This window comes from Hippocampus bargibanti, linkage group LG10 (genome assembly GCF_051943395.1).
Source record: "Hippocampus bargibanti isolate YZ-2025 linkage group LG10, ASM5194339v1, whole genome shotgun sequence".
NCBI classification, from domain to species: Eukaryota; Metazoa; Chordata; class Actinopteri; order Syngnathiformes; family Syngnathidae; genus Hippocampus; species Hippocampus bargibanti.
Window position 1 is genome coordinate 16065804 of NC_142743.1, and position 23727 is coordinate 16089530.

The 23727-nt window shown below is 41.3% G+C and overlaps 1 protein-coding gene and 1 long non-coding RNA gene across 4 annotated transcripts; one reads left to right on the forward strand and one right to left on the reverse strand.

The window, feature by feature from the left end:
• Positions 1-3008: 3008 nt before the first annotated feature.
• Positions 3009-22776, forward strand: LOC148892672 (neuronal acetylcholine receptor subunit alpha-7-like). Of its 3 annotated transcripts, XM_089005438.1 has the most exons (11): positions 3009-3161; positions 8191-8330; positions 11812-11856; positions 13590-13699; positions 14239-14318; positions 14528-14695; positions 17671-17865; positions 19200-19286; positions 20541-20650; positions 20986-21089; positions 21231-22776. In XM_089005438.1, the coding sequence occupies exons 1-11, from the start codon at positions 3092-3094 to the stop codon at positions 21586-21588; spliced, it is 1467 nt and encodes a 488-aa protein (XP_088861564.1). In that variant the 5' UTR covers positions 3009-3091; the 3' UTR covers positions 21589-22776. The 3 variants fall into 3 exon arrangements, with proteins under 3 accessions (XP_088861564.1, XP_088861561.1, XP_088861562.1); XM_089005435.1 differs by having other exon boundaries at positions 20986-22776; XM_089005436.1 differs by having other exon boundaries at positions 13593-13699; positions 20986-22776.
• On the reverse strand, positions 8215-14660 carry LOC148892673 (uncharacterized). The gene is made up of 3 exons (XR_016116135.1): positions 14544-14660; positions 9450-9527; positions 8215-8338 (listed from the first exon to the last, which is right to left on the reverse strand). It is a non-coding gene; the product is annotated as an uncharacterized LOC148892673 (long non-coding RNA).
• Positions 22777-23727: the final 951 nt, after the last annotated feature.

Sequence of the window (23727 nt, forward strand, 5' to 3'; positions counted from 1 at the left end):
TGAGCATCGTCATTTACAATCCACCGAGAGCCTTTTACTGTGTTGCAAGTATCACCGCCCAAGCAATGATACTTGATTTGTAGACCGCATTTACGCATGCTGTGTGAACATCCATCCATCTTCTGCCACTTATCCGGGGTCGGGTCACGGGGTGCAGCAGCTTCAGTAGGGAAGCCCAGACTTTCCTCTCCCCAGCTCGTTCTGGTGGATCCCAAGGCGTTACTCGGCCAGCTGGAAGATATAGCCTCTCCAGAATGTCATGGGTCGTCCCCGGGGTCTTATGCCAGTGGGGCATGCTCAGAACACCTCACCAGGGAGGCTTCCAGGAGGCATCCTAATCAGATGCCCGAGCCACCTGATCTTGCTCCTCTCAATGTGGAGTAGCAGTATGTGGAGTAGCAGCGCGACTCTGAGCCCCTCCTGGATGACTGAGCTTCTGACCTTATCTCCAAGGGACAGCCTGGACACCCTATGGAGAAAGCTCATTTCGGGCGCTTGTGTCTGAGACCTCATTTTTTTCCAGCTCGTGACCATAGATGAGGGTTGGGACGTAGATCGACCGGTAAATTGAGACATTCGCCGCCTTCCTCTTCACCACGACAGATCAGTACAAAGTCCGCATCACAGCAGACGGCGTACCAATCCGCCTGTCGATCTCTCACTCCCTCCTACCCTCATTCGTGAACAAGACTCCCAGATACTTAAACTCCTCCACTTGGGGCAAGATCTCCACCCCAACTCGGCGAAGGCACTCCACCCTTTTCCGACTGAGAACCATTGTCTCAGATTTGGAGGTGCTGATTTCCATCCCAACCGCTTCACATTCGGCTGCGAAACGCTCCAGTGAGAGTTGGAGAGAACCGCTTGGACAGAACCACATCATTTGCAAAAAGCAGAGATGCTATACTGAGGCAACCACAACGGAACCCTTCAACGCTTCGGCTGCGCCTAGAAATTTTGTTCATAAAGGTTACGCACAGAATCGGCAAAGGGCAGCCTTGGTGGAGCCCAACCCTCACTGGAAACGATTCCGACTTATTGCCAGCAACGCGAGCCAAACTCTGACATAGGTCGTATAGGGACCGAATGAGCCGTATCAGGGGTTCCTGTACCCCATACTCCTGAAGCACCCTCCACAGAACTCCCCAAGGGAAAAAGTCAAACACATTCTCCATGTCCACAAAGCACATGTCGACTGGTTAGGGGAATTCCCATGCACCCTCGAGGACGTTGCTAAAGGTGTGGAGCTGGTCCACAATTCCGCGGCCGGGATGAACACATTGCTCCTCCTTAATCTGAGGGTCGACTTCCTGACGGACCCTCCCTTCCAGAACCCCTGAATAGACCTTACAAGGGCGGCTGAGGAGTGTGATCCGCCATCATTGGAACACACCCTCTGGTCTCCCTTTTTAAAAGGGGGACCACCACCCCAGTCTGCCAACCCAGAAGCACTCTCGCGATGTTCTAGAGGCGTGCAGACCAAGACAGCCCCACAACATCCGGAGCCTTAAGGAACACCGGGCGGATCTCATCCACTCCCTTCTACCGAGGAGCTTTTCCACCACATTGGTGACTTCAACCATCGAGATCGGAGAGCCAGGGCTGTGGGAACAAATGTGCTCAAATGAATCATTTATTGTTTAGCAATTCTCCCACTCAGGTAATCTCTTTTACTCCAGGGCTTGAGGTGAATGATGATCTGCTACATTCTGGTTCTTACGCCATCCTCAAAATGGCTAAATGCCTGTAATTTATCATTCATCATTTTATAGTGTGATGTCACGAGAGGCTGGGTCCTGGAGGGCAAATACATTCCCCTAAGATGGCTCCACCCAGAGAGAGTTTTGGCCCCATCGGGTAGAAGGCAGCAATTCAAACCCCACACCTGTGGCTGATCACGGCTTGATTGGGAAGCAAGGCTTTTTAGGCAGAGAGCCTCTGAGTGTGGAGGCCGGGGGAGACAAGCTCCATTGCTGTGCTCTGTGGAGAAACTGATTGCTGCATGAAACTCATCGCCACTTGTGACCATATGACAGAACACTGGATTTGGACCTTGCTAAAGGTGGCTAGGCTACCTAGGAAGGACATTAAGAGGGGTGAGGCCTAGAAACGCATGGAAAAGAACTCCGTCTTCAGTTTCACCTCACAAGAGACTTTATTATGATTTAAGTATTGGAAGAGATGCCGTTCTTGCCTTTGTTGTTTGTGAATTCCCCCTGATACCCTTTATTAAAACCTTTGTTTGCATTCAAAGCTGTCGCCCATTGCGCTCCTTGTCCTGTCCCGCTGAGAGCTAGCCTCTCATGACATCATAATACACATTATTACTTCAAAGTTAGTTACTGGACAAAATTACCTAACCTCTATTGCTAGTTCTATTCCTCTTGACATATGAGTAGTTCTAATGCATAGAGGGTGTTTTTACATGACGTTTTAAAAAACTTGATCCAGGCACATTCTTGCGGAACTTGGACTTTTGTGCACAACCATCAAAGAGACATGATTTGATGGTGATTGAAGTGTTTTGACAGACAAGTGTCGTCATTTGAGTGTTTATACATTTGCATTTTTGAGGGCTTTGCCATGAGATATCTCTCCTTAAGGCGCTCATTTTACACGAGGTTTACCTACATTTAATGAGCCATTAAATTAAATGGAAAACAGAAAATCACTCACCGTCTTGGACAAAGTTTGGAGAAGTAGATCGAAGCAAGCAGGTGGCTGTCAAAACATTAATACAAGATCAAGATCATGTTTTTCTTCAGCTAGAGACAAAGAGGTAGAAGGGACACGGGAAGATGGAGAAAGAGAGAGAAAGGGAAGAGGGTGTGTGAGAGAGAGAGAAAGAGAGAGAGAAGAGAGCGAGAGAGCAAGAGAGAAAGAGAGAGGGACAGAGAGAAAGAGAGAGGGACAGAGAGAGAGCGAGAGAGGTTTTGAGAGAGCGAGAGAGAGAGAGAGAGAGAGAGAGAGAGAGAGAGAGAGAGAGAGAGAGAGAGAGAGAGAGAGAGAAATGGAGGGACAGGGTTCTGATGAAGCTCACCAAGTTTGACACCTTTTGTGGGCTAAAAGGGAGACCTACAACACTGCTGTGATGGAATCACGGACGGCTTGCAAATCATTACTGGCAGGATTTTACCTTTGGGTGACTTTAGGCTTTCAAGGTATGTCATTGACGCCTACATTTGCCTATTTGTACAGAAATAACCACATGCTTCTTCTTCATTTTATTATATTTTTGCATATTTTCATCAATAATGTATATTTAGTGATGTGTTTATGCATATGTGCAATATTCTAGCATGTTTAGGAATTTTATCTCATGACGACAGCTGAACATATTGTGCCTGGAGTGCGAGTGTGTGTCAATGTGTTTGTGTTGTGAGTCTTGATTTTTAGACCGACAACATCTGGATTAAAAAAAAGGAGGGCAGACCAGCGATGATGCACACAGCCCATTGGGACTTCATCCCCTTTGAGTAATCTGCAGTCCAAATTAAATGCATGATTTGTGGAGCAGAAAGACCATCAGATGAAGTTAAAGCATTGTATAGTGTTTGAACGCATGATTTGCGGTATTTGTGATATCTGGACAATGTTGTACTATAAAGTAACACCCCCCTTTCAGCGTGAACTGGAATCTCAGCTGACTTTTCATGAAAGCTGAGGTAGATCCTCACATTGTCACGAGTTAATTGCTGGCCATTAAGAACAGATCTTAAAGAATACAACCCGAATGAAATGCAACTAATAATGTGGTTATCAAAATGAGACCACATAGTATACTGTTTATTCATCTTCCTTTATCCTAAGGATGGTTGCAGGAGGTGCAGGGGCTTATACCAGCTGCATTTGGGCAGGAGGCGATTGAACCGGTTGCCAGCCAATCACATGGCAAACAACCGTTTGCTCTCACACTGTCAACTAGGAACACTTTAGAGCACAGGTGTCAAAGTCAAAGCCCGGGGGCCAAATCCGGCCCGCCACATGTTTTTATTCGGCCCACGAAAGCAAATCAAGGATGTCAAGTGCCATAATGCTTGCTAAATTTCAAATTGTCGAATGTAAACTACAATAACAGTAATTATTTTTTACTTCAGATTTGAAAACTAGTTATTCATTTATTTGTTGTGCGCTCTGTATGTAATATGTGGAGGAGATGAAACATTCTAATGGTTTCCCAAAATTCTTAACAGCACTCGAGAGGACACCGTAACTGCAATGTGACCCATGGCAAAAATGTAGTTTGACACCCTTGATTTAGAGTGTTCAATCACCCTGACATGCATGTTTTTGAAATGTAGGAGGAAACCATAAGACACTCCACACAGAGAGTCTGGTGCGGGATTTGAACTCACGATCTTTGCTTACCACTCGACTGTCTGCGTAGCTCTCTCCCTTGTTTCTATTTCTAATTGTATTTTATTTATTCCATTCTATTTGTGATTGTATTTTATTTTTTAAAGTACCTATCCTTGTCTGTGACGGTAAAGTGTCCTTGAGAGGCTTGAAAGGCGCTTACAATGGAATTTATTATTATTATCCCCTTCTCCGAAAACACAGTTCCAGTTGAAATAGCTTGGAAAATAAAGTTGAACAAATGACAGAATTTCCTATATTTCATTCAAAAATGTTTTAAAGAGTTACAGGATCATAATGTAATTTAGTTGCCCCCCAGGAAAAAAATATTCACAATTTCATTTGTCATCTTGGAGAGTTGTTGTCATTCTGCGCTCCTAAATTACATTGTCTGTGGTTTCAAGTGGATTTATTTGTCTATGGTGTGAGGCGAATACATTTTGGCACTCTTCAGTTTGTCGTGAAACAATAAGATGCATTGAATTGAGGAATTATTATTACGTGTTATGACACACTCAAAAGACAATGTGATTAGCATATGCAACATTGATTGGGAACATAAAATGAAAGGCTATCTAATCTGTGCGTAATGCGAGATTAAACATTGACGTTCTGAGAGAGGTGCACGCAATGTTTTTGGTGGATCACTAGCTGTACATTTCCATACAAATTCTCTTGTTGTTGATCATTTGTGTTTGCAGGGGTGTGTCATATATTTGCTGCAAGGAACAAGCTGTTAGGGGCCTGGCTTTGTTCGCCTCTCAAAGGCCACAATATGGTACAGATGGACAGGGGAAAACTACTTTGGATCTCTGCCTTTAAATCAAATGTTCCGTGAAGGAAAATCTGCACGTATTTGGAATCTGCAATGGTGGGTGACTGTTTTTGCAACACTGACCATCTCACCCCAACAAAGTGATTCCGTTTTGGTTATTTGGTCATTATTATATTATTCGATGAAAAGGTTCCTTCAGCCGTCATCTGTACTTCTTTGAAGATGTCGGAGAAGTACAAAGAAGTACAGATGATGGCTGTAGAAACCTTTACATCGATGGACGACACCTGTACGACTGAGAGCTTACACAGACGAATCACTGGTGCACTTTTTCAAAAGCAAATATTTATTTACTTTGAAAGACGTCTGTGTAAGCTCTCAGTCGTACAGGAGTGGTCCATCGATGAGAAGGTTTCTTCAGCCGTCATCTGTACAAAAGTGAAGGTTTCGGACGTTTCGCCTCCTATCCAAGAGGCTTCGTCAGCGAACTAAAGTGTGACTGGTCGTATCGGCCCCATTTATATATCCCTAATGTCCAGACATGGTGGCGCCGGACACCGCTATGATAGGTCCCTACTCTCAGGTTGGGGGGGCAGAGGACCCCTCCCTGTGGCCCCACTGTTTGTACCTACATTCCTGACTAACGACTGGCCTATTACCCCCACTCCCACCGGTATCACCTCATCAGCATAACGACCCTCATCAGCATTACGAAAGTTGCCTAACCTGTTTTGCCTAAGCAGGCTTACTTTGAAAGAAAAAGACAACATGAAAAGCAAAATAAACTCGTGAAGAACATCTCGTATAGGTTTACGAGGCTCAAGTGTTATAGGAGATGCTTCTGACACTTGTGTTGAAGGATGGGAGAATGTCACTTTACAAATACAGGTCAACAAGTAATGGGCTGTTGGTTGAGAATCTGTTCTTATTGCTTGACTGTTGCTATGCATGACTGCGATTGGTTTCCGGTACATTTGAAACAGTCTCCACAGAGATTTTGCAGGCTCTGAAGGAGCAGATGCATGTGTATTTTTTCCAATTTAGTATGGGCAATCCAATTATGCAAACAAAAGTCCTTTCCACTATGCTATCTCCCAAATTTGTACGGGTGACTTAACCGTGGTGACAATCGGTACTGGCCTCCTACAATAGGTTTTTAGGCTGTGTTGGCCCAAAATTTAAACGTGACCGGGTGACCGTGACTGCTGGATTCCACAAAATTATCAAAATCACATATTTCTCTTTGTGTATCTTTTCTGTTACCTGCCATATTTTCCGCATTGTATGGGGCCCATAAAAGCACATTCAAGATGTTTGCTTTCAATTCACAACAATGTTGCTGATAGGATATTATTATATTTGCTGCTATTTTTTATGTTTCAAATGCCTTTTTTCTCCACTGATGGGACTTTGAGGTCTTACGAAACGTTTGTGAGACCAGCCTTTTCCCTTATGTATTGACCTAAAAAAAAATCACAAGTACTCAGGTATAAAATTGACGAATAAGGCGGCTTGTAGGAGCTTGTTGGATGTAATAAAGGCACCTTCAATAACTGAGACAAGCTGCCAAGGACGCAGCAGACATCCCAACTAAACAACAAAGGTCTTTATGAATTACTCCCTGTTTGTGATTTTGGATGCACAAGGACATTTTTTATGGTGACTATGTTCCTGTGATAAAAAGTGAATTGATTGCTTCTTTGCTGTTGACTATTCACACACATTTGCATTGAAATGGTTTTACCGATTAATATTGCGATAAAGGACGCATAAGGAATAACAACATAATTTAAAGTGTTTTTTTCTCATTTTCAGAGCCTGATCAAGTTTATGTTTTGAGTAAGAAAAAATTGCATTAAAAAAAGCAATGATCCCAGCGTATCTCAACAGGTGCCTTGGTTGTTGAACAAGTAATTAATTTCACAAGCAATCTCAGTGGAAGTTGATGGAATATTCATACAATGGGCTATGACTTGGAACAGTAACTATGTATGCTTGTGTTTCTGTATGGTTGTTCACGCTGACAAGAATTGTCAAAAAAAAATATTCTTAAGTCTCTGATAGATGTTTAACCATTCTCTATACTAGCTGCCCTCATCGGGGTTACGGGTGACAAGGGATTCTAGTCACACCCAAGGATGATTTTAGGTTTTCACTGAATCGAAACTAATGTGCATTAAAAACCCACATTCGTTCCCAGAAAGTGTGTGTAAGGCGAAAAGTGTGTATTCCGAACATTAATTTCCCATAGCAAACCATTAAAATGAGAATAATCTATTCCCAGATCCTTATAAAAAATAATTTTCTACTAAATACGCCTTAAAAGTAGACAAAATATACCTTATTTTATGTATAATAAATGTGATATGGTATTGTAATTAAAATAATAAACTGTACTATATAACAAAATCGTTTTATTTACCTTTGTGATTGTCGTTGATGGCTTGATGGAATGGAGTGACCGGTTTCATCAGCATTAAACACTTGATAAGGAACGTAGCCTTCTTCTTCCACCATTTTAAGGAATGATTCCTTGTAAGCTTTGGCAGCTTTATTGTCAGAACTGGCTGCCTCACCGTGACGAATGACACTATAAATCCCTGTATGACGCTTAAAGTTCTCGAACCATCCGTGGCTAGCCTTGAAATCATCAATGGTTGACAAACTTCCAGGTTGCCTCTTGACGATATCTGAGTGAAGTCGCCATGCTTTCTCTGCGATAGTTTTACCTAGTTCCTCATCAATTGTGTTTTGTTTATATGGGTTGATAGCTTTTTGCATAAAGTGTCTCAAGGAGCTCTGCGTTGTATATCTTGGAAGTTGTGATCTTGCAACAGCAACAGATGCAGGCAGACACACTAGAAACTTCATTAATAGCTGGTTCCCTTGCTTGTCTTTTCTTGTACTTTGAACCACTAAATAGCTAAAAACGCATTTCACCATCTTATTCAAGATGTATGAGGAATTGAACATTTTGATTCATACTTAATTGATAAATGTCCTTTTTTGTTCATTTACGTCGAACGACATCATGTTCATGAAGTTGTTTGCTGTCGTAGGTTGCCATGGTGGAGTATATCAGAGGAAGCTGTATCGAGACTTGATGGTCAACTATAACCGCCTGGAACGTCCAGTTCAAAACGATTCTGCGCCCATCCTCGTGGAACTTGGTCTCACTTTGCTGCAGATCATTGACGTGGTGAGTATCTTTGATTGGGGGGAAGTGTAAGGGAATGATCTATATCAGGGGTGTCAAAGTCATTTTTTGCCGCGGGCCACATTGTAGTTATGGTTTCCTCTCGAGGGCCGTTATGAATTTGGGGAACCCATTAGAATGTTTAAATCCCTTCAAATATTACATATAGAGCACACAGCAAATTTAAAAAAAAACTCGTTTTCAAATCTGAAGTCAAGAATAATGACTTTTATTGTGGTTGACATCCAAAAATATGAAATTTTGGCTCAGATTTTAGCAATCATCATGGAATTTAACAAGTTTGATTTGCTTTCGCGGGCCGAAAAAAAATGATGTGGCGGGTCGGATTTGGCCCGCGGGCCTTGACTTTGAAACCTGTGATCTATATGATTTATTTCCGAAACTGAGAAAAAGGTGAAGATGTACAGTGGAACACCTCAAGTCGACTGAGCGTATGTATGTGTATTTTTTTTTGCCAAATCTTAGTTGAGGGTGCATATTGTAGAGTTTACAGAGCAGTTGATTTTAGCCTCTAAAGTCATTCACATCGAACTTCAGTTGTGTACCAACCTTTGGCGGGCCGAATTAAAAAGATCAACGGGCCAAATAGGGCCAACGGGCCATAGTTTGCCCATCTATGCTCTAGAGTATCGGGTCGTCATGATGTTTTAGTGTTTGTGTATGTTATTGATTCATGACACTTATGCTTGTTTTGATGGAATAAAAAAAACAAATCCACAACTTTAAAAAACCAACGGAATGAGAATATTTATCTTTGCCAATTTCTGGCTTCTCGTTTATTTACTTGCCCCTGAGCTTTTTCTATTGTGATCAATGTTATTTTAAATGTCTCTACAAAAGAGTCGCCTAAATTGCATTCTTGCTAAGGCTGAGGCTAAAATCGATAGCGCTCTACTTGTTGAAAATGTTATTGTGGTCCTGTGTGCTAGGCTGGCTTTGTTTTTTTGTAAGCTTGTTTTCTAAGGTATGGATGTTGAGGTATGAAATGCATTAGTGTCGTGTAGATGGATCACATTTGTGTCAGGGAAATCATTAAAAAAGACGGCTACAGAATGGCTCGGCTCAAATTATTGAACTATATTGTGTAAAGACTCTTCTTACCTGATCTTGTTCTAAACTTGTCAAGTATGAGTGCCGGTCTTCTTGTGTGCCATCAAGCCTCACTTGAAATGTTTTGTCCTGAAAGAAAAAAACATTTGACTTGCTGGTCGTGTTTTCTTTCTTTCTTTTGTTGGAACATTCTTTGTGTAGCCCACTTCCCTCGTTTGTATGGAAGCTCTTGCTTTCTTTTTCTTCCACATTCTCAAAACATGCATAGTAATTAATTATAATATTTATAAATAATTAATGGCACACAACAAATTGTCCTGAGGTGGGAATGAGAAGAAGAGAGAATGGTTGTTTCTCAATGTGTTCCCTGTGATTAGCTGGTAACTGGTTCTGGGTGAACCCCATCAACTACTCGAAGAATGCTGGGATAGACTTCATCATGCTCATGACCCATTACAAAATGCATGGATGCATAGTAGCGAGAAGTCCCCTCAAAGCTGCTAAACCTTGTGAAAATGTTACTATGTTTGCAAGACCACAGACACACCAATGTTGTCACTTTCACTTGCTACCCCGCTTGTACCATTGGTCACGCATGTGGACATAAAATACATGCACAACTCGATGAGGCCGTGGGGTCGCACTTTGCCCAGCACAGATCGAAAAGTTACCCACCAACAGCATGCACGATGGAGTGTGTGATCCAACGAGAATGTGACCTTTTTGTGGACCAAGATTTCAAATAGCGAAATACTGTCATGTGTTCACTCAAGCTAACATAAGATTTCAAAGACATTTTTACACATTTGGTAGCTTTTAATGTTTACACCACAGAAATGTTTGTGCAGCACCACTAGCAAAAAATGATTTTGAGTACTGTGCTTCCTTTGGTGGATTATTGCTTCTGTTGGGTTTCCCCGGTGAAGTTCCTGATCTTGTCTCCATGTGTATTCAATGATGTAGAAAAACATGATGATGGGGGATATGTAAACAATTAACTGTGAGTACACACAAGTGTGGGTGCATTATTTGAGCATGTGTGCATTCGTGTGCATGTGTGTGCGTGCACGTGTGTGCACGTGTGTGTGTGTGTGTGTGTGTGTGATCCCAAACCCGCACCCGAGGGTAGGCATAGGCGGAGAACAGATCGGACTACTGGCAGCCCCCTGCAACCGCACTCACCTGAAGGTCGTCTTGAGTCCTCATTCATGGCCAAGTTTGTGGAGGAAGGAATTGCGCGCCCCGTCCCTCATACTAAGTGCATTAGTAGCGCAGGCTTCAGCTTCAGCGGAAGCTACGTCATCTTTGACTCCGATAGACTGCCACGGGACGAAGGGTGTGTGTGTAACATGGCTTATGAATTTTCCATCTGGTTTTGGTGGCTCTCTAATAAGGCAACTAGGGCAGTTTGATACCAGCCACTGGCTTCCTCACTAGCTATGGACCGACTTTGCAGATGGTCATGGAAGTGGTCACCGCGCCTCAAGCAGATCATAATGAAATCTGTGTTGTATAATTTAGTGTTAGATTTTTGTCAGTTTTGTGCGAGAAGAGGATGCATGTGAGAGAAGAGGGTGCACTAAACCGGGATAGATGGAGGACATTGATTCGCTGTGGCGACCCCTGAGGGGAAAAGCTGAAAGGAAAATAAGATTTTTGTCAGTTTATTCTCCTTTGGACTTAAAATTGTAATTGTGCTTTTTTGTATTTATTTCAGTTTGCTTCTTTAACCCCCATAGCATCTTCTCTCTATGTCCACCCCTCTCACCCCTCTTTTTTGGGCATTCACACACTTTGTTAATCAGTCATTTTCATTGAGTCTTTGATTAGTCATTGATAGTGTAGCCCAAACGCTAAAGTGGAGGAAGACTGGACCGTAATTCTTACATTGCCTGTACTCAGTGTCAACAAGAATTGAACAACTTAACTCTGACCCATAATCACCACCACTTTTGGCTTTTCCCGTCAAGGGGTCGCCACAGCGAATCAGTGTCCTCCACCTTCAGAGGTTTGATTTGCATGTTTGTTTTGGCTAAGTTTTTACGTCGGATGCCCTTCCTGACACAACCGTCTGTATTTCTCCACGCTTGGGACCGGCACAATAAGACACTGGTTTGTGTGACAGAACAAGCAACACTATGAAATTAATAAAGATGAAGATACTCAGGAAAAGGCTCCCAAACACAAAATGGTCATCGGCACAGCAGCATCCAAACTAAGCAAAACTATACTCACCATTTGACATTCAGTCACCTCAGCATATCTGAGTCATCGGTTTCCTGTCTTACTCTCACCTTATCTTCGTCAATTTTTTAAATGTTTATTTTAATTCTCATCAGATCTTGTGGAATATTTTGCGAGATTTATCAAACCTCAATTAACTGTTATTCGGCACTGATTTTGTCTGTTCCAGGATGAGAAGAACCAAGTTTTGATTACAAATGCATGGCTTCAACTGGTATGTCTCCTCTTTTCGTACTTTAGTGCAATCATTGCACATGAACTGTCATTTTGTATATGTTGGGAAGGTTCTACCGCTCATATTTACTCTTTATGAAACATATTTTTGACTTAATTCATTTGAAGGTAAAGAGTCACATCTGATTTATAGCAGCAGCAAACACCAGCCATTTATTTTGGAACTCTGATTTTAAGAATGCAGTATAAATCACTTTCAGTACCAAAGTTAGAAAAGCGCAACATGAGTGACAGCCCATTTACTGAAATCAAATATACGGTGTCTTTTATGAAAGTGTTCACTGGAAAGCAGACGGCCTAACATGCCCCACGAGGCAGCATCTATAACAAATATTTTCTTCAGAAATCGTCTTTAGCCTAGAACAGCCAAACCTAAAAGGTTTGGTCTTTTTAAGAAATGTAAAATGTGCTGTACTCCCCAAATTTATTGGCGTACAAGAAGGCTTTTTGGTGGTACATCTTCGAAATAAGCTAATTAATTGTTAATGTTACATCTGACTCGTCAAGAAGGTACATCCTTGTCCCCCTACCCCCATCGGACTAGCACATTACGAATGTCACAGTCTACACCAAGTTTGCCATAGTCAGCTACTGACTGGCTTGGATGTTATGAATGATTCAGTTATTCGGGAAAGTAGCTGCTGAACACAGCACCCACACAACACTAATGCCTAGAAGGGGCTTTGCAGATGCAGAAGATCTCCACGAGAACCGAGAAGTACATGGCCAAGTTCACAGACAGAATGACAGCAAACTGACATCTGTACCTTTGAGGATTTTAGGATTACAGGTTTAGCAGTCAATGGTCATCCGGCCATATTCGAATGATTGGGATTTAACACAGGTTATAAGAGCAGACGTGCTTTCATCTTGTTAGAATTGTGTTGTTTAAGCTCTTCCATAAAGGTCCCATATGTCCAGACAAGAGTTTTTCCCATACCGCAAACTCACACACATCAGAACTTCTGTTGGTGAATGAACCTGTTTACAACCCCTCCCAAAAACAATAAATAAACAAATAAATAAATAAATAAATAAATAAATAAAACATCCAACATATTTCAGAAGATTTCCTTGGTTCATGCATTATTTTAGGTTCCCAATCTGGGCATGGCCGCAGAGAGTTCAGTAGCTTGTCCCATTCCACTTCATCATTATCGCCTCCATGCGTCACACATTGCAGGTGTTTTTGTAGCTCTAAATCGTCTATCAATATTGCTCCAAAACTGCTGGCAACAATGTTATCAGAAAGCTAAAATGGGAAATAATAACACATGACATTATCATAGTAAAAATAAGCATGGTATTCATTTTTGTGAATTGCCGCTATACACGAAAGAAACGTCTTCTTCTTTTCCTTTCGCCTTTTCTATATCCCAGCACCATATACTGTGAATGATTACTGTATATCACATTTAAGGGACCAAAAGTGACCACAATATACATTATTTGATGAGCTGCATACATACAATGGCAATGAGAAGGCAACTGTGTGACAGAATTCTTCAAATTTTAAACTGGAATTTGAAGCAACTATATTCCACAAAGCATACAAAAAATATTGTGTTAATGTCATTTATAAATGAAGCACAATGCAATTCAGATTAATTTCCCACGATCAATTCCAGAGTTGAATATGTCCGAATGTGTTCCTGTCAACCTCCCTTACTTGAAAATTCCTTTGTCTACCATTTTGTTTCTGTTTCTTTCCAGCAGTGGACGGATGTATATCTTACATGGGATTCAGAGATTTACCCTGGCGTTCAAAACTTGCGATTCCCTTCCAATTTAATATGGGCTCCAGATATTCTCCTCTACAACAGGTTTGGGATTTGAAATAACACTTTAAATTCAAACGAAATCTCGCAAGAATAGAAAGCAAAAAATATTGGAGTGACTTGATCTAATTGAGCGATTTGAAAAATATTTAGTAGAAAATAGGGCATGCTGATGACATCAGTCATATCAGTTATAAGGTTATATTGTAATACATTTCAAAGCGCAACACAGCTAGCATCAATGTTGCATGTTCATAATAATGTGACCAAAATTTGAAAATTCCACATTTCAAGTAATTTCATTCCATTTTTGCAGTGGACAATTCACAAATCTTGTTGACTTCCAAAATATAACGATATTATTTTTCCAAACAATAAACTTTATTTTAAAAAATGAAAGATAAAGATAGTCATTATTTTGCTTTATACGTATCATGAAACCCACATACTGTATGTCTGTGTAGCACTACAAATATCCCTTTAATTGAATCCTCACTTCTAATTTCATTCAAACCTGATTCCATGTGTAAATACTAATTCTTCCCTTGGTGGTTTTATTTATTTTCCATGTAACTACTTTGCAGCGCTGATGAGAGATTTGATGCAACTTTCCATACAAATGTACTGGTCAATGCCACAGGGTCTTGTCAGTATATCCCACCAGGTGAGACAATGAAGTATTCTCTCTGCTGACCTAATCATGTACATGCATCAGTACACAGTATATCACTTAGCTCCCTTGCTCTTGTTATATACACGTAGTAAAATCCTTGCTTTTTCGTCATTACAGTATTTCTTCTGTGATGAATTAAAGTGATCATATTTTAAGTTAAAAACAAAACACTAAATAAAACAAAAACAACTTCTATCCAGGGATTTTAAAGAGTACCTGCTACATCGATGTGCGCTGGTTCCCATTCGACGTGCAGAAGTGTGACCTAAAATTTGGCTCTTGGACGTACAACGGCTGGTTGCTAGACCTCCAGATGATGGACGTGGATATTTCCAGTTACATCCCTAATGGCGAGTGGGACCTTGTTGGTAAGACTATACCAAAGATGCCTTATTTGCAGTTCTTAATTGAGTTAATACATTTCAATGTAGCAATCGTAGGCCTGCAAACCGACGAACATATGTATAGACCCACATGGATTTTGAACCTTCAATGCGGCAGAACTTAACTCATGAATATCGTCAGGGGTGTGGATAACACGATTGGTCTATTTCCTAAGGAGCACCACACGATGTCGCATGATGTCCCCCCTAGCACATGCCTACCTTCAAGGCCCACTGATTAGACAAACTTCAGAATCCCTATTTTCATGCACAGCGCACGTTGCATAACAACTGTGCCTGCCAGTGTGTATTGCAGGCTTAAACACAGGACAAAGGAAAGAACTAGTCGGATATGTGGCGAGAGGGGTCAAGGTGCACACACAAGGACAAAAAACACTGGCACAAGACAAAGGGAGGCACAGGTACAACACGATCAGGGGCAATGGTTGGAAACAATCATTGAGGGTTGGACAATTACATTGGCATGGGAGGAAGAGAGAGTGACCTGCAATGAGAGGAGAATCATATTTTCAAAAATAAAAGTGACCAGACAAAAAAACAACCCTCACCACAGGGACATTAAGAGGATTAGTCCTAGCCTTTCCCTTCACCTTGATACCATGGGCATTTCAATTTAAGCTGTTTTTTTGCCTTCAAATAGTTGTAACTCTTTCACCTTTGTGTTTTACTTACATCCATGCACATTTAATTCAGATTAGTTTAACTCATTCATTGCCAGACGATTTGCAAAAATGTGTCCAGTCCATGTGTCCGCCTGCACAAAAGGCAAATGCTGTTCCCTCGTGGGAGGGAAAAACATTACCAGAGGTCTGATCAGCACTTGATCGGCAACCCTTCCCCCGCAAGAAAAACCAAAACCCGAAAAAAATTCGGGAGTGGCGCTCCACGTCATGCTTTTCAATTCCCAAATAAATTTGGGAATGGCAGTGAATGAGTTAAGAGAATGGGGATGCGATAGCTGTAAAACTTGACATAAAAGAGGACAAACACATCTGTTTTGTTTTCTGCACCCAAAAATAGTAGTTTGTCCAAATGCATGGGTAGCTATGGACATGTGCCGTCACAGCTGGCCCAGACATGGTTCAGTTTATTCAGGCACAGTCAGGCATCAATCCTGCCAAGAGCACACACTTCCCCGGTGCCTCTGAACACAGCAATGCCAAATTACACAACCATCCACACGCTCGCATGCACACATTCGCTCGCGCAAACTCGCATGCACATTGACGCATACCTTTAGAACTTGCCCCCCCTTAAGGTGATTTTGAATTTTGTTTAGGACCGTCCGCCGTTTCGACAGATTAGTGGGTGTAAAGATGATTATGCTGACAACAGGGCTTCCATTATTATGATCAGTGTGGTCTACTTTCTGAATGTGGGGTTTTAAGGCAAAATGGATGATGGATTATTAATGGATTGCAGAAGGCATAAAACATTCAAGTGGGGAAGTTCAGTTAGCACAGCATGTCACAGGATTTGTTGAGACAGTTGTGCCGGACTAAAATACATATTTAAGGTAACAGAATCCCCTCCCGATTTAGTATTAAGGGCTGTTGCACACTGCTGGGACTAATAACCGAAGGTGTGGGATATGGAAGCAAGTAAGCAAAATTCTCATGGCCTCATCTCACCCGGTACCCCGACTTTTCTGACTTGCTCCTCTAGTAGAAGGTAAACCAAAAATAAACAAACAAAAAAACTGCACACAGAAACCGCCTATCATCCCAACAGCCTCTTTCTCTTTGCCACAAGTGTGTTGAATAATTGATTCAGTTCACCATGACACTTTGCCATCATTTTGTACATTTCTTTTGTTTGCCTCCTTAGCAGTGACATTATAGAGATAATTTCGCACAGCCCTTGCACATTATCACTTTATTCATTATTATAGCTTGGCCATTTTGCATTATGCTGTGTACTACTGATACTGATCAGATTCAGAATAGCATGCTTCTGTCAAAGGAAGGAGGTGAATGAATTGCCTGTTTTATTGCTAGTCTTCCTTCTGTCTGCTTTAGTAATCAAGAAGACATGCATAGTTATATCCCTTTTCTTTCACTTGAAATATTCTGTTACTAGTTATATACTGTATAACAGTAATCTGTTTTGGGTGGTTAATTGGTACAGGAGCCCTCGTGAAAAGTGAAAAACCGCAAAGTAGGAGTTGAACCCCAGCCAGGAATGTTTGTGTTTGTGTATGTAATGCTTTCAAACAGTTAAAGGACAACCAACGTCACTTTTTTGTTTCTTAACTGACACCAGAAAAACGTTTTATATCATCTAAAATACCCAAAACATGCAGTATGATATTTTTATTCAAATGAAAAACACCAATAAAAATGACTTAAAGTGTCCAAAATCTGCAAAAAATTGAGCTGCGAATTGGGCATTTTCAGAAACTCCCGCCCCCAGTTTGTGACATCACTGCAAGACGTCTTGCATAACTGGAGAATCAAAACAATGGCTTCAGATTAGGAGAATATGGTTCCTTGTTACACATCCAGTTATAAATATGATTCAAATAGTTCTGAAGAGGAAAGCATGCAATCGATTAAAGAAGTTATTCCCTGTCATTTTGAGGCAACATTGAGGGGAAATTTCTCACCAAAAAAGAGGCACAAAATGGCGACCTCCTGTGGCCACCTCCGTTTCCACAGGCTGATAAATTCCTTATATGGAGCTTGGAAGCCCTCTTCTGGCGGCTTTCGGGTGCAACACGAGGTCCCCAGACCAAACATTACAGCAAAATACATTGACGTGATGGAAGGACCGCTACAATGCGTCTTTTTTCGGTCAGGGGCGTTCCTTCAGTGACGTCACGTACGGACTTGTCACCAACTCAAAAACTGGACTGAGTGAAACGATCAAGGCATCAGCCAATCATAGAAATAACAATATCTTGGACAACTAATAATCATTGACTTGCCTTGAACTTGTAGGTGTGCCAGCCAAGCGTAATGAGCTCTACTACGACTGCTGCAAAGAACCATACCCTGATGTGACATTTACTGTCACCATGCGCCGTCGGACACTTTACTATGGCCTCAACCTACTCATCCCCTGTGTACTCATCTCTGGTTTGGCCCTGCTAGTCTTCCTGCTCCCGGCAGACTCCGGAGAGAAGATCTCACTGGGTGCGACCAAAAAAAAAAAAACAAAAAACCTGTAAATACTGGAGTACATGGCAAAACATCTTCATTTAACAGTACAAAAAAGATGAAATTCATTATCATTGTGATCATAGTCCATCATGCACCACGGTCTATATCAATGGTGTCAAACTCATTTTTTGCCGCAAGCTTCCACATATTACATATAGAGCGCACAACAAATGAATGAATATCTAGTTTTCAAATTTCAAATCCAAAATAATGACTGTTATTGTGGTTTACATGGGGCAGCTTGAAATTGTGGTTCGGACATTAGCAAGCATCATGAAATTTCAGTTTGATTTGCTTTCACAGGCTGATTAAAATGATGTGGACCAGTTTTGCACTTTTGCACTGGCCTTGACTTTGACACCTGTGGTCGATATATCTTTCTATCCATCCATCCATCCAATTTCAAGCGTTTCTCCAAGTCAACATGTCAAAGTCGACAGAACTGGAAAGGCAAATAGTCTCAAATACACTGCCTCCAAGTGCAGCTCAAAATGACTGAACTCTGATTGGACCAACCAACCAACCAACCAACCAACCAAAATAAATAAATAAATAAATAAATAAATAAATAAATAAATAAATAAATAAAACGATCAACATGCACTACTGGAAGCAGTGCAGCCAAGATAAATGCTGACAAAAGAACTCATTCACTGCCATTCCCAAATTTATCCGGGAATTGAAAAGCATAACTTTTGTTCGGGTTTTGTTTTTTCTTGAGGATGGGGAGAGGGTACATTTCAAGCTTCGGTCAGACCTCTGTCAATGTTTTTCCCTCCCACGAGGGGGGAGCATTTACCCTTTGTACAGACGCCACCACTTTTAACGCAGATACTGTAACTTTACAACCAAGTAAACTTGAAATTAAACTCTAATTCTTGCAATTTGAGTGAAAATGACAAAAAACCCTGGCACTGGAGTGGACACATATTTGCACATCGTCTGGCAGTGAATGAGTTAAAGAAAATCGAAGAGATATGACAATCTGCGTCATTGGTCAGTGCACCTAATTATTGTTTTGGCCAGGAGAGAAGGCCTTCCTGACACCGATGGTATAACCGGCTACCAAAAGCAGGGCAACACATTTGCATTTTGCTCAATTGTAAAAGATCATGTATAATACATAAGAATCTATATTGCTTTACAAATGTCAGTAAAATCAAACAGATTTAGAGTCAAGAAGATTTCTCTCATGGGCAACTACATTATTTGAAACTAAATCTGCAATACTAATCATTATATTCATTTTGAAAACTCAATATTTTTGGAGTACAGTAACAGACATGTATTCTCTCCTCCTTTTCCAGGCATTACTGTGCTGCTGTCTTTAACTGTGTTCATGTTACTAGTGGCAGAGATAATGCCCGCGACATCAGACTCTGTTCCTCTGATTGGTAAGTATTGCTTTTGACATTATCAGAATCATCTTTGCTGGCCAAGAATATAGATCACACAAGGAAATTGTCTCCTGTCGTACTGGCGACACAAGTATTCCAAAAACAAGCAGCTATGAAAAGACATCCTGTAATGTAAGGGTACCGTCATGCAGTAGGGCCGCCCAATGGCAGCTGTGAGAAAGTGTGCAAAATATCAAGCAGAGCTCAAGTGATCAGTAGCAATAATTGTCATATGAAATTAGGCGTGTGATTAAACAAAAAGTGCTTGAGTGCATTTAAAGTTTCTAGTGCTGTAGAATAATGAACAACAATTGTTCAAGTATGGAGAGGAGCCGGAGCGACAATGATCATTTTGATGATACAGTTCCACAGAGGACTTTGAAAATGCAAAAAAGCAACTTTAGATGATTTATGAGTATTTTTTAACCGGTTTTATCCCCTCCAACTGCCAATTTCCACAACATACTAGAATGGGGATTGCTCTTTAGCAACCACTTGTTTTTTATTTCGTGTCTGGTTCAGCAAAGTGATATGGATGCTAAATGTTTCATTTCCCCCTGAGAGAGTTTGTGTCACGTCATATGTACGACAGTTCCTGGTTACTGCTAAAATCCCCCTGAACATTTACTGTGGGGATGCAACTGTGAAATCATTTATGACAAATGAAAGTAACATCTGTGGTGATTTAAATTGCTTATGAAGCCACAACCATTTCACAAGAGGAAATATGTCAAGTCACTTTGCTATTACAACAAGAATGTTGTCGCAAAAGCAACTAGCCCAGGGGCAAACTTGTAATGACATTTGTGCCGTTATATGATGATCTTGAAGGCTAAATCACATGGTGTATACAATCTAAATTGAGGAAAATCATGTTCCACACCTTGTTGAATTTGTAGGTTTGATCACTCACACCAACTGACATTTCTCATAAAATTTTAGGGCCCTCTATTAGTAGACGGTACACCTGCGCTTGAGCGCAAAAACGGACACATCTTGATTTCCTGCGTCGGTGGGAATTGGCATCTTGCAATGCATTGCGTTTAGTTGTAAAAGCATTTTACAAGCTCTGAAACAAAACAAAAATCGAGCGGAGCCTTCATTTTGATAGGCTTTTCTAAAACTGTGATTTTATTTTGACTCAAAAATGTATTCTTTTGTTTGGATAACTTTCTCATTGACACCAACTGACTGGATAGTGATCTTTTTTTAATTGTCACCTTTGTTTTTGATCTAATTCACCTTTTTCAGCTCAGTACTTTGCCAGCACAATGATGATTGTGGGCTTATCTGTGGTAGTGACAGTCCTGGTTCTCCAGTTCCACCACCATGACCCCCAAGGAGGGAAGATGCCTAAATGGGTAGGTGAACATATTTTGTTGGCTTGCAAAACAATGTCACACGACATCAAAACTGACTGAAAATACCAAGACAGAGAAAGAGGAATTCTAGACCATGACATGGAAGACGCTGGGACAACTTTTTAAGAACAGCCTATCGAGTACGCAAACACTCCTTGACAACTTCATGAGACTAATTTGGGAGAGACATGATATAATCCACACAATCACATTTTGTGTGTGTGTGTGTGTGTGTGTGTGTGTGTGTTGGGGGGGAGGGGCTTTGTATGTGTATACCTCATTTTAGCTGGTCATAATCTTGTCACATCATTGGTTTGCCTTGTTGCTCCATCCAGGTTCGAGTTATTCTTCTCAACTGGTGCGCTTGGTTCCTGCGCATGAAGAAGCCTGGAGAGGAAAGGAAAACAAGTGGTCAATCTGCTTTTTGCTCAGCCTACAGGTATCCCCAGCCTTCTCCTCACCATTCCAGCACTAACAGCATTCAAATGAGCACCATGCCAGGCCAGGCATTCACCCAGTCAACAAACACGAACGGGAACATTAACCTGTACGTGGGATATCATTCCATGGGATCACACAGCTCTTCGTTCCCAACGAGCACTGACCCGAGTGTGCTGATGTGTGGTAGCGCCGGTGGCGGCGGCGACAGACACCCCACCGGTTCATCCCCGGGTGACATCCATTTGGAGCAAACACGGACTTTGCTGCTGGATCAGCTTCCGGATATGTGTCGGATCTTGGAAGAAGTACAGTATATCGCCAGGCGATTCCGAGAGCAAGACGAGGCTTTAGCCATCTGCAGCGAGTGGAAGTTTGCAGCGGCGGTGGTGGATCGCTTATGCCTCGTGGCCTTCTCTCTTTTCTCCATCATCTGCACCTTTACCATACTCATGTCAGCTCCCAATTTCATCGAGGCCGTGTCCAAGGACTTCACATGAAACAGATCATTGCGCTCTCCAGAGAAAAGAGTAGAAAAGATCAAAGATTGCTTCAGTGTCTGGAAACTGCCTCCCTCTCCTTGCTTCAACTTCTTTGGACTGACAACATCTACATGCGTCACTTAACATACTGTGGTTTATATCCCTCATTTCTTTTCAATCATTTATTGGCAGTGATGTGAAAATTTAGAAGTGCTGAATCCTGCTTTTTCTAAATTTCACCCGACTGAAACAGTATTTTACCACCAACACGCAAATCATCTGTTGCTTTTAAGCCTCATTTGTTCCTTTTACTACATAGTACTTTATAGGCTGTATACAGTAATTTAAGAAATCTGGATTTATTCATACTAAAAACAATGTCTTATTGTGTACAATATTGTTTAATTTTGTTACTGAATAAATCCGGGTCCACAGTTTTATTCTTAAAGCTGCATGGGAATTATCAAAGTTTATCATAAGGAAAACGAATGACTGAAAAAGAATAATAAAAGCAAACTAAAACGAATGATCTTACCATGACACTGTGTTAACTTTCTAAAAAAAAAAAAAAAAAAACAGACATGCAGTTCACCGACTAAATTAATCCCTTAATCTCTATTTTAAGTACTAGATATGTTCTGTATATTTGTAATTTACAACTGTTCCATTGATTGATTGATTGTCTCAGAATGGATTAGCTGTCACAGGTTTGTCTTAATTTGAGTCTGCGGAGGACACATCTGAAGAAAGGAGGTGGCTTTGAGTAATTGAAAATAAAATTTCAAATAAAGAAAAAAGAAAGTAAATTCTCAAGAAAAGAAGCAGTACACCGCGGGTAGGAAGAGCAGCAGACCCCAAAGAGGTCTGGTCTCTGGCCAGATGAAGGAAAACAAAACAGGGATCCACTGCAGGCCTGGCATCAAGGATTGAGAAGGAATAAATACAGTAAGCAGGACATTTGTAAAACTTTACTCTTACGAGCGACTTTGGAGTACTGTACATTTCAATGTCATACCCAGTCCAAAATGTTAACATTTCATAGTTCTAATAAAGGTTCTTGCTCGTCCAAAAACAACACATTTGAACTGGGGTGTGCAGTTTTTAATATCCACTGTAGCTAAATTGCTCATTCCATATGGCAGAAAATACGAAAGAAAAAAAATTGAATCCAATGAACATCCATACTGTACAATGGACAGTATCTGATGCACATGGAATGAGTTATGGAAGTCAAAGTTAAATTTTATCGAGTCAGATATTAAAACATATCAAACACGTAGTCCTGGAGATCACACTTGGTTCATTTGAGTGGTGCCTGGTGGGTTCATTGGAAGAAATCTCAGTGGACTTTGGTTTGACTAAGATTTAATAAGGAAGTTTGACACCTCCACCCCTCAAAGATCATTTGCTTAGCACACACACATTGCACACAACATTCTGTTGAGTGGAATTATGCAGGGATCAAAGTACATTTCTTACTTGTCCTTTCAAAAAAATCTGATGGAAGGCCATCCCTCACAAATACAGGAAACATCCGATTTACGACCTAGTTCCGTTCCGACCAAACGGTTGTAAGTCAAAATCTATTCAAAATGTTGAATAGAGAGTTGAAGGCTAAATGACTCGCAAACTCCCCCTCTCTGGTGCCATCACACGGGCGATTGCTGTGCGAGAGTGAGATGCTGGCTGGCTGGCCAAAATTGTCGTACATGTTGCCGGCCTTCTAGAGCGTTGCGGTGCCTGCCGTAGAATTGAAATGTTAAAGGACAACCGACGTCTCCGGACAAGTTGTGTCCATAATTTGTAAAATGGCTTCAAATGACTTCTACTGAGCGTATTTTAAAAAGATTCCACCGCATATAGCTATATTTTACGTTTTAAGACTCGCGCTAAATATTCAGGAAGTCTTGTTTTTGAGTTGGTGACGAGTCCGTACGTGACGTCACTAAAGGAACGCCCCCTGACCGAAAAAAAGACACATTGTAGCAGTCCTTCCATCACGTCAATGTATTTTGCTGTATTGTTTGGTCTGAAAACCTTGTGTTGCACCCAAAAGCCGCCAGAAGAGGGTGTCCAGCCTGTGGAAACGGAGGTGGCCACAGGAGGTCGCAATTTTGTGCCTCTTTACTGGTGATCGTTTCTCCCCAATGTTGCCTC

Bases quoted from the DNA above. Each gene is read 5' to 3' on its own strand.
- LOC148892672 (XM_089005435.1), top strand. From the start codon at position 3,092: ATGGAATCACGGACGGCTTGCAAATCATTACTGGCAGGATTTTACCTT. The intron at 8,331-11,811 runs GTGAGTATCTTT...TGTCTGTTCCAG, and splicing joins TGCTGCAGATCATTGACGTG to GATGAGAAGAACCAAGTTTT. The intron at 20,651-20,985 runs GTAGGTGAACAT...TGCTCCATCCAG, and splicing joins GAGGGAAGATGCCTAAATGG to GTTCGAGTTATTCTTCTCAA.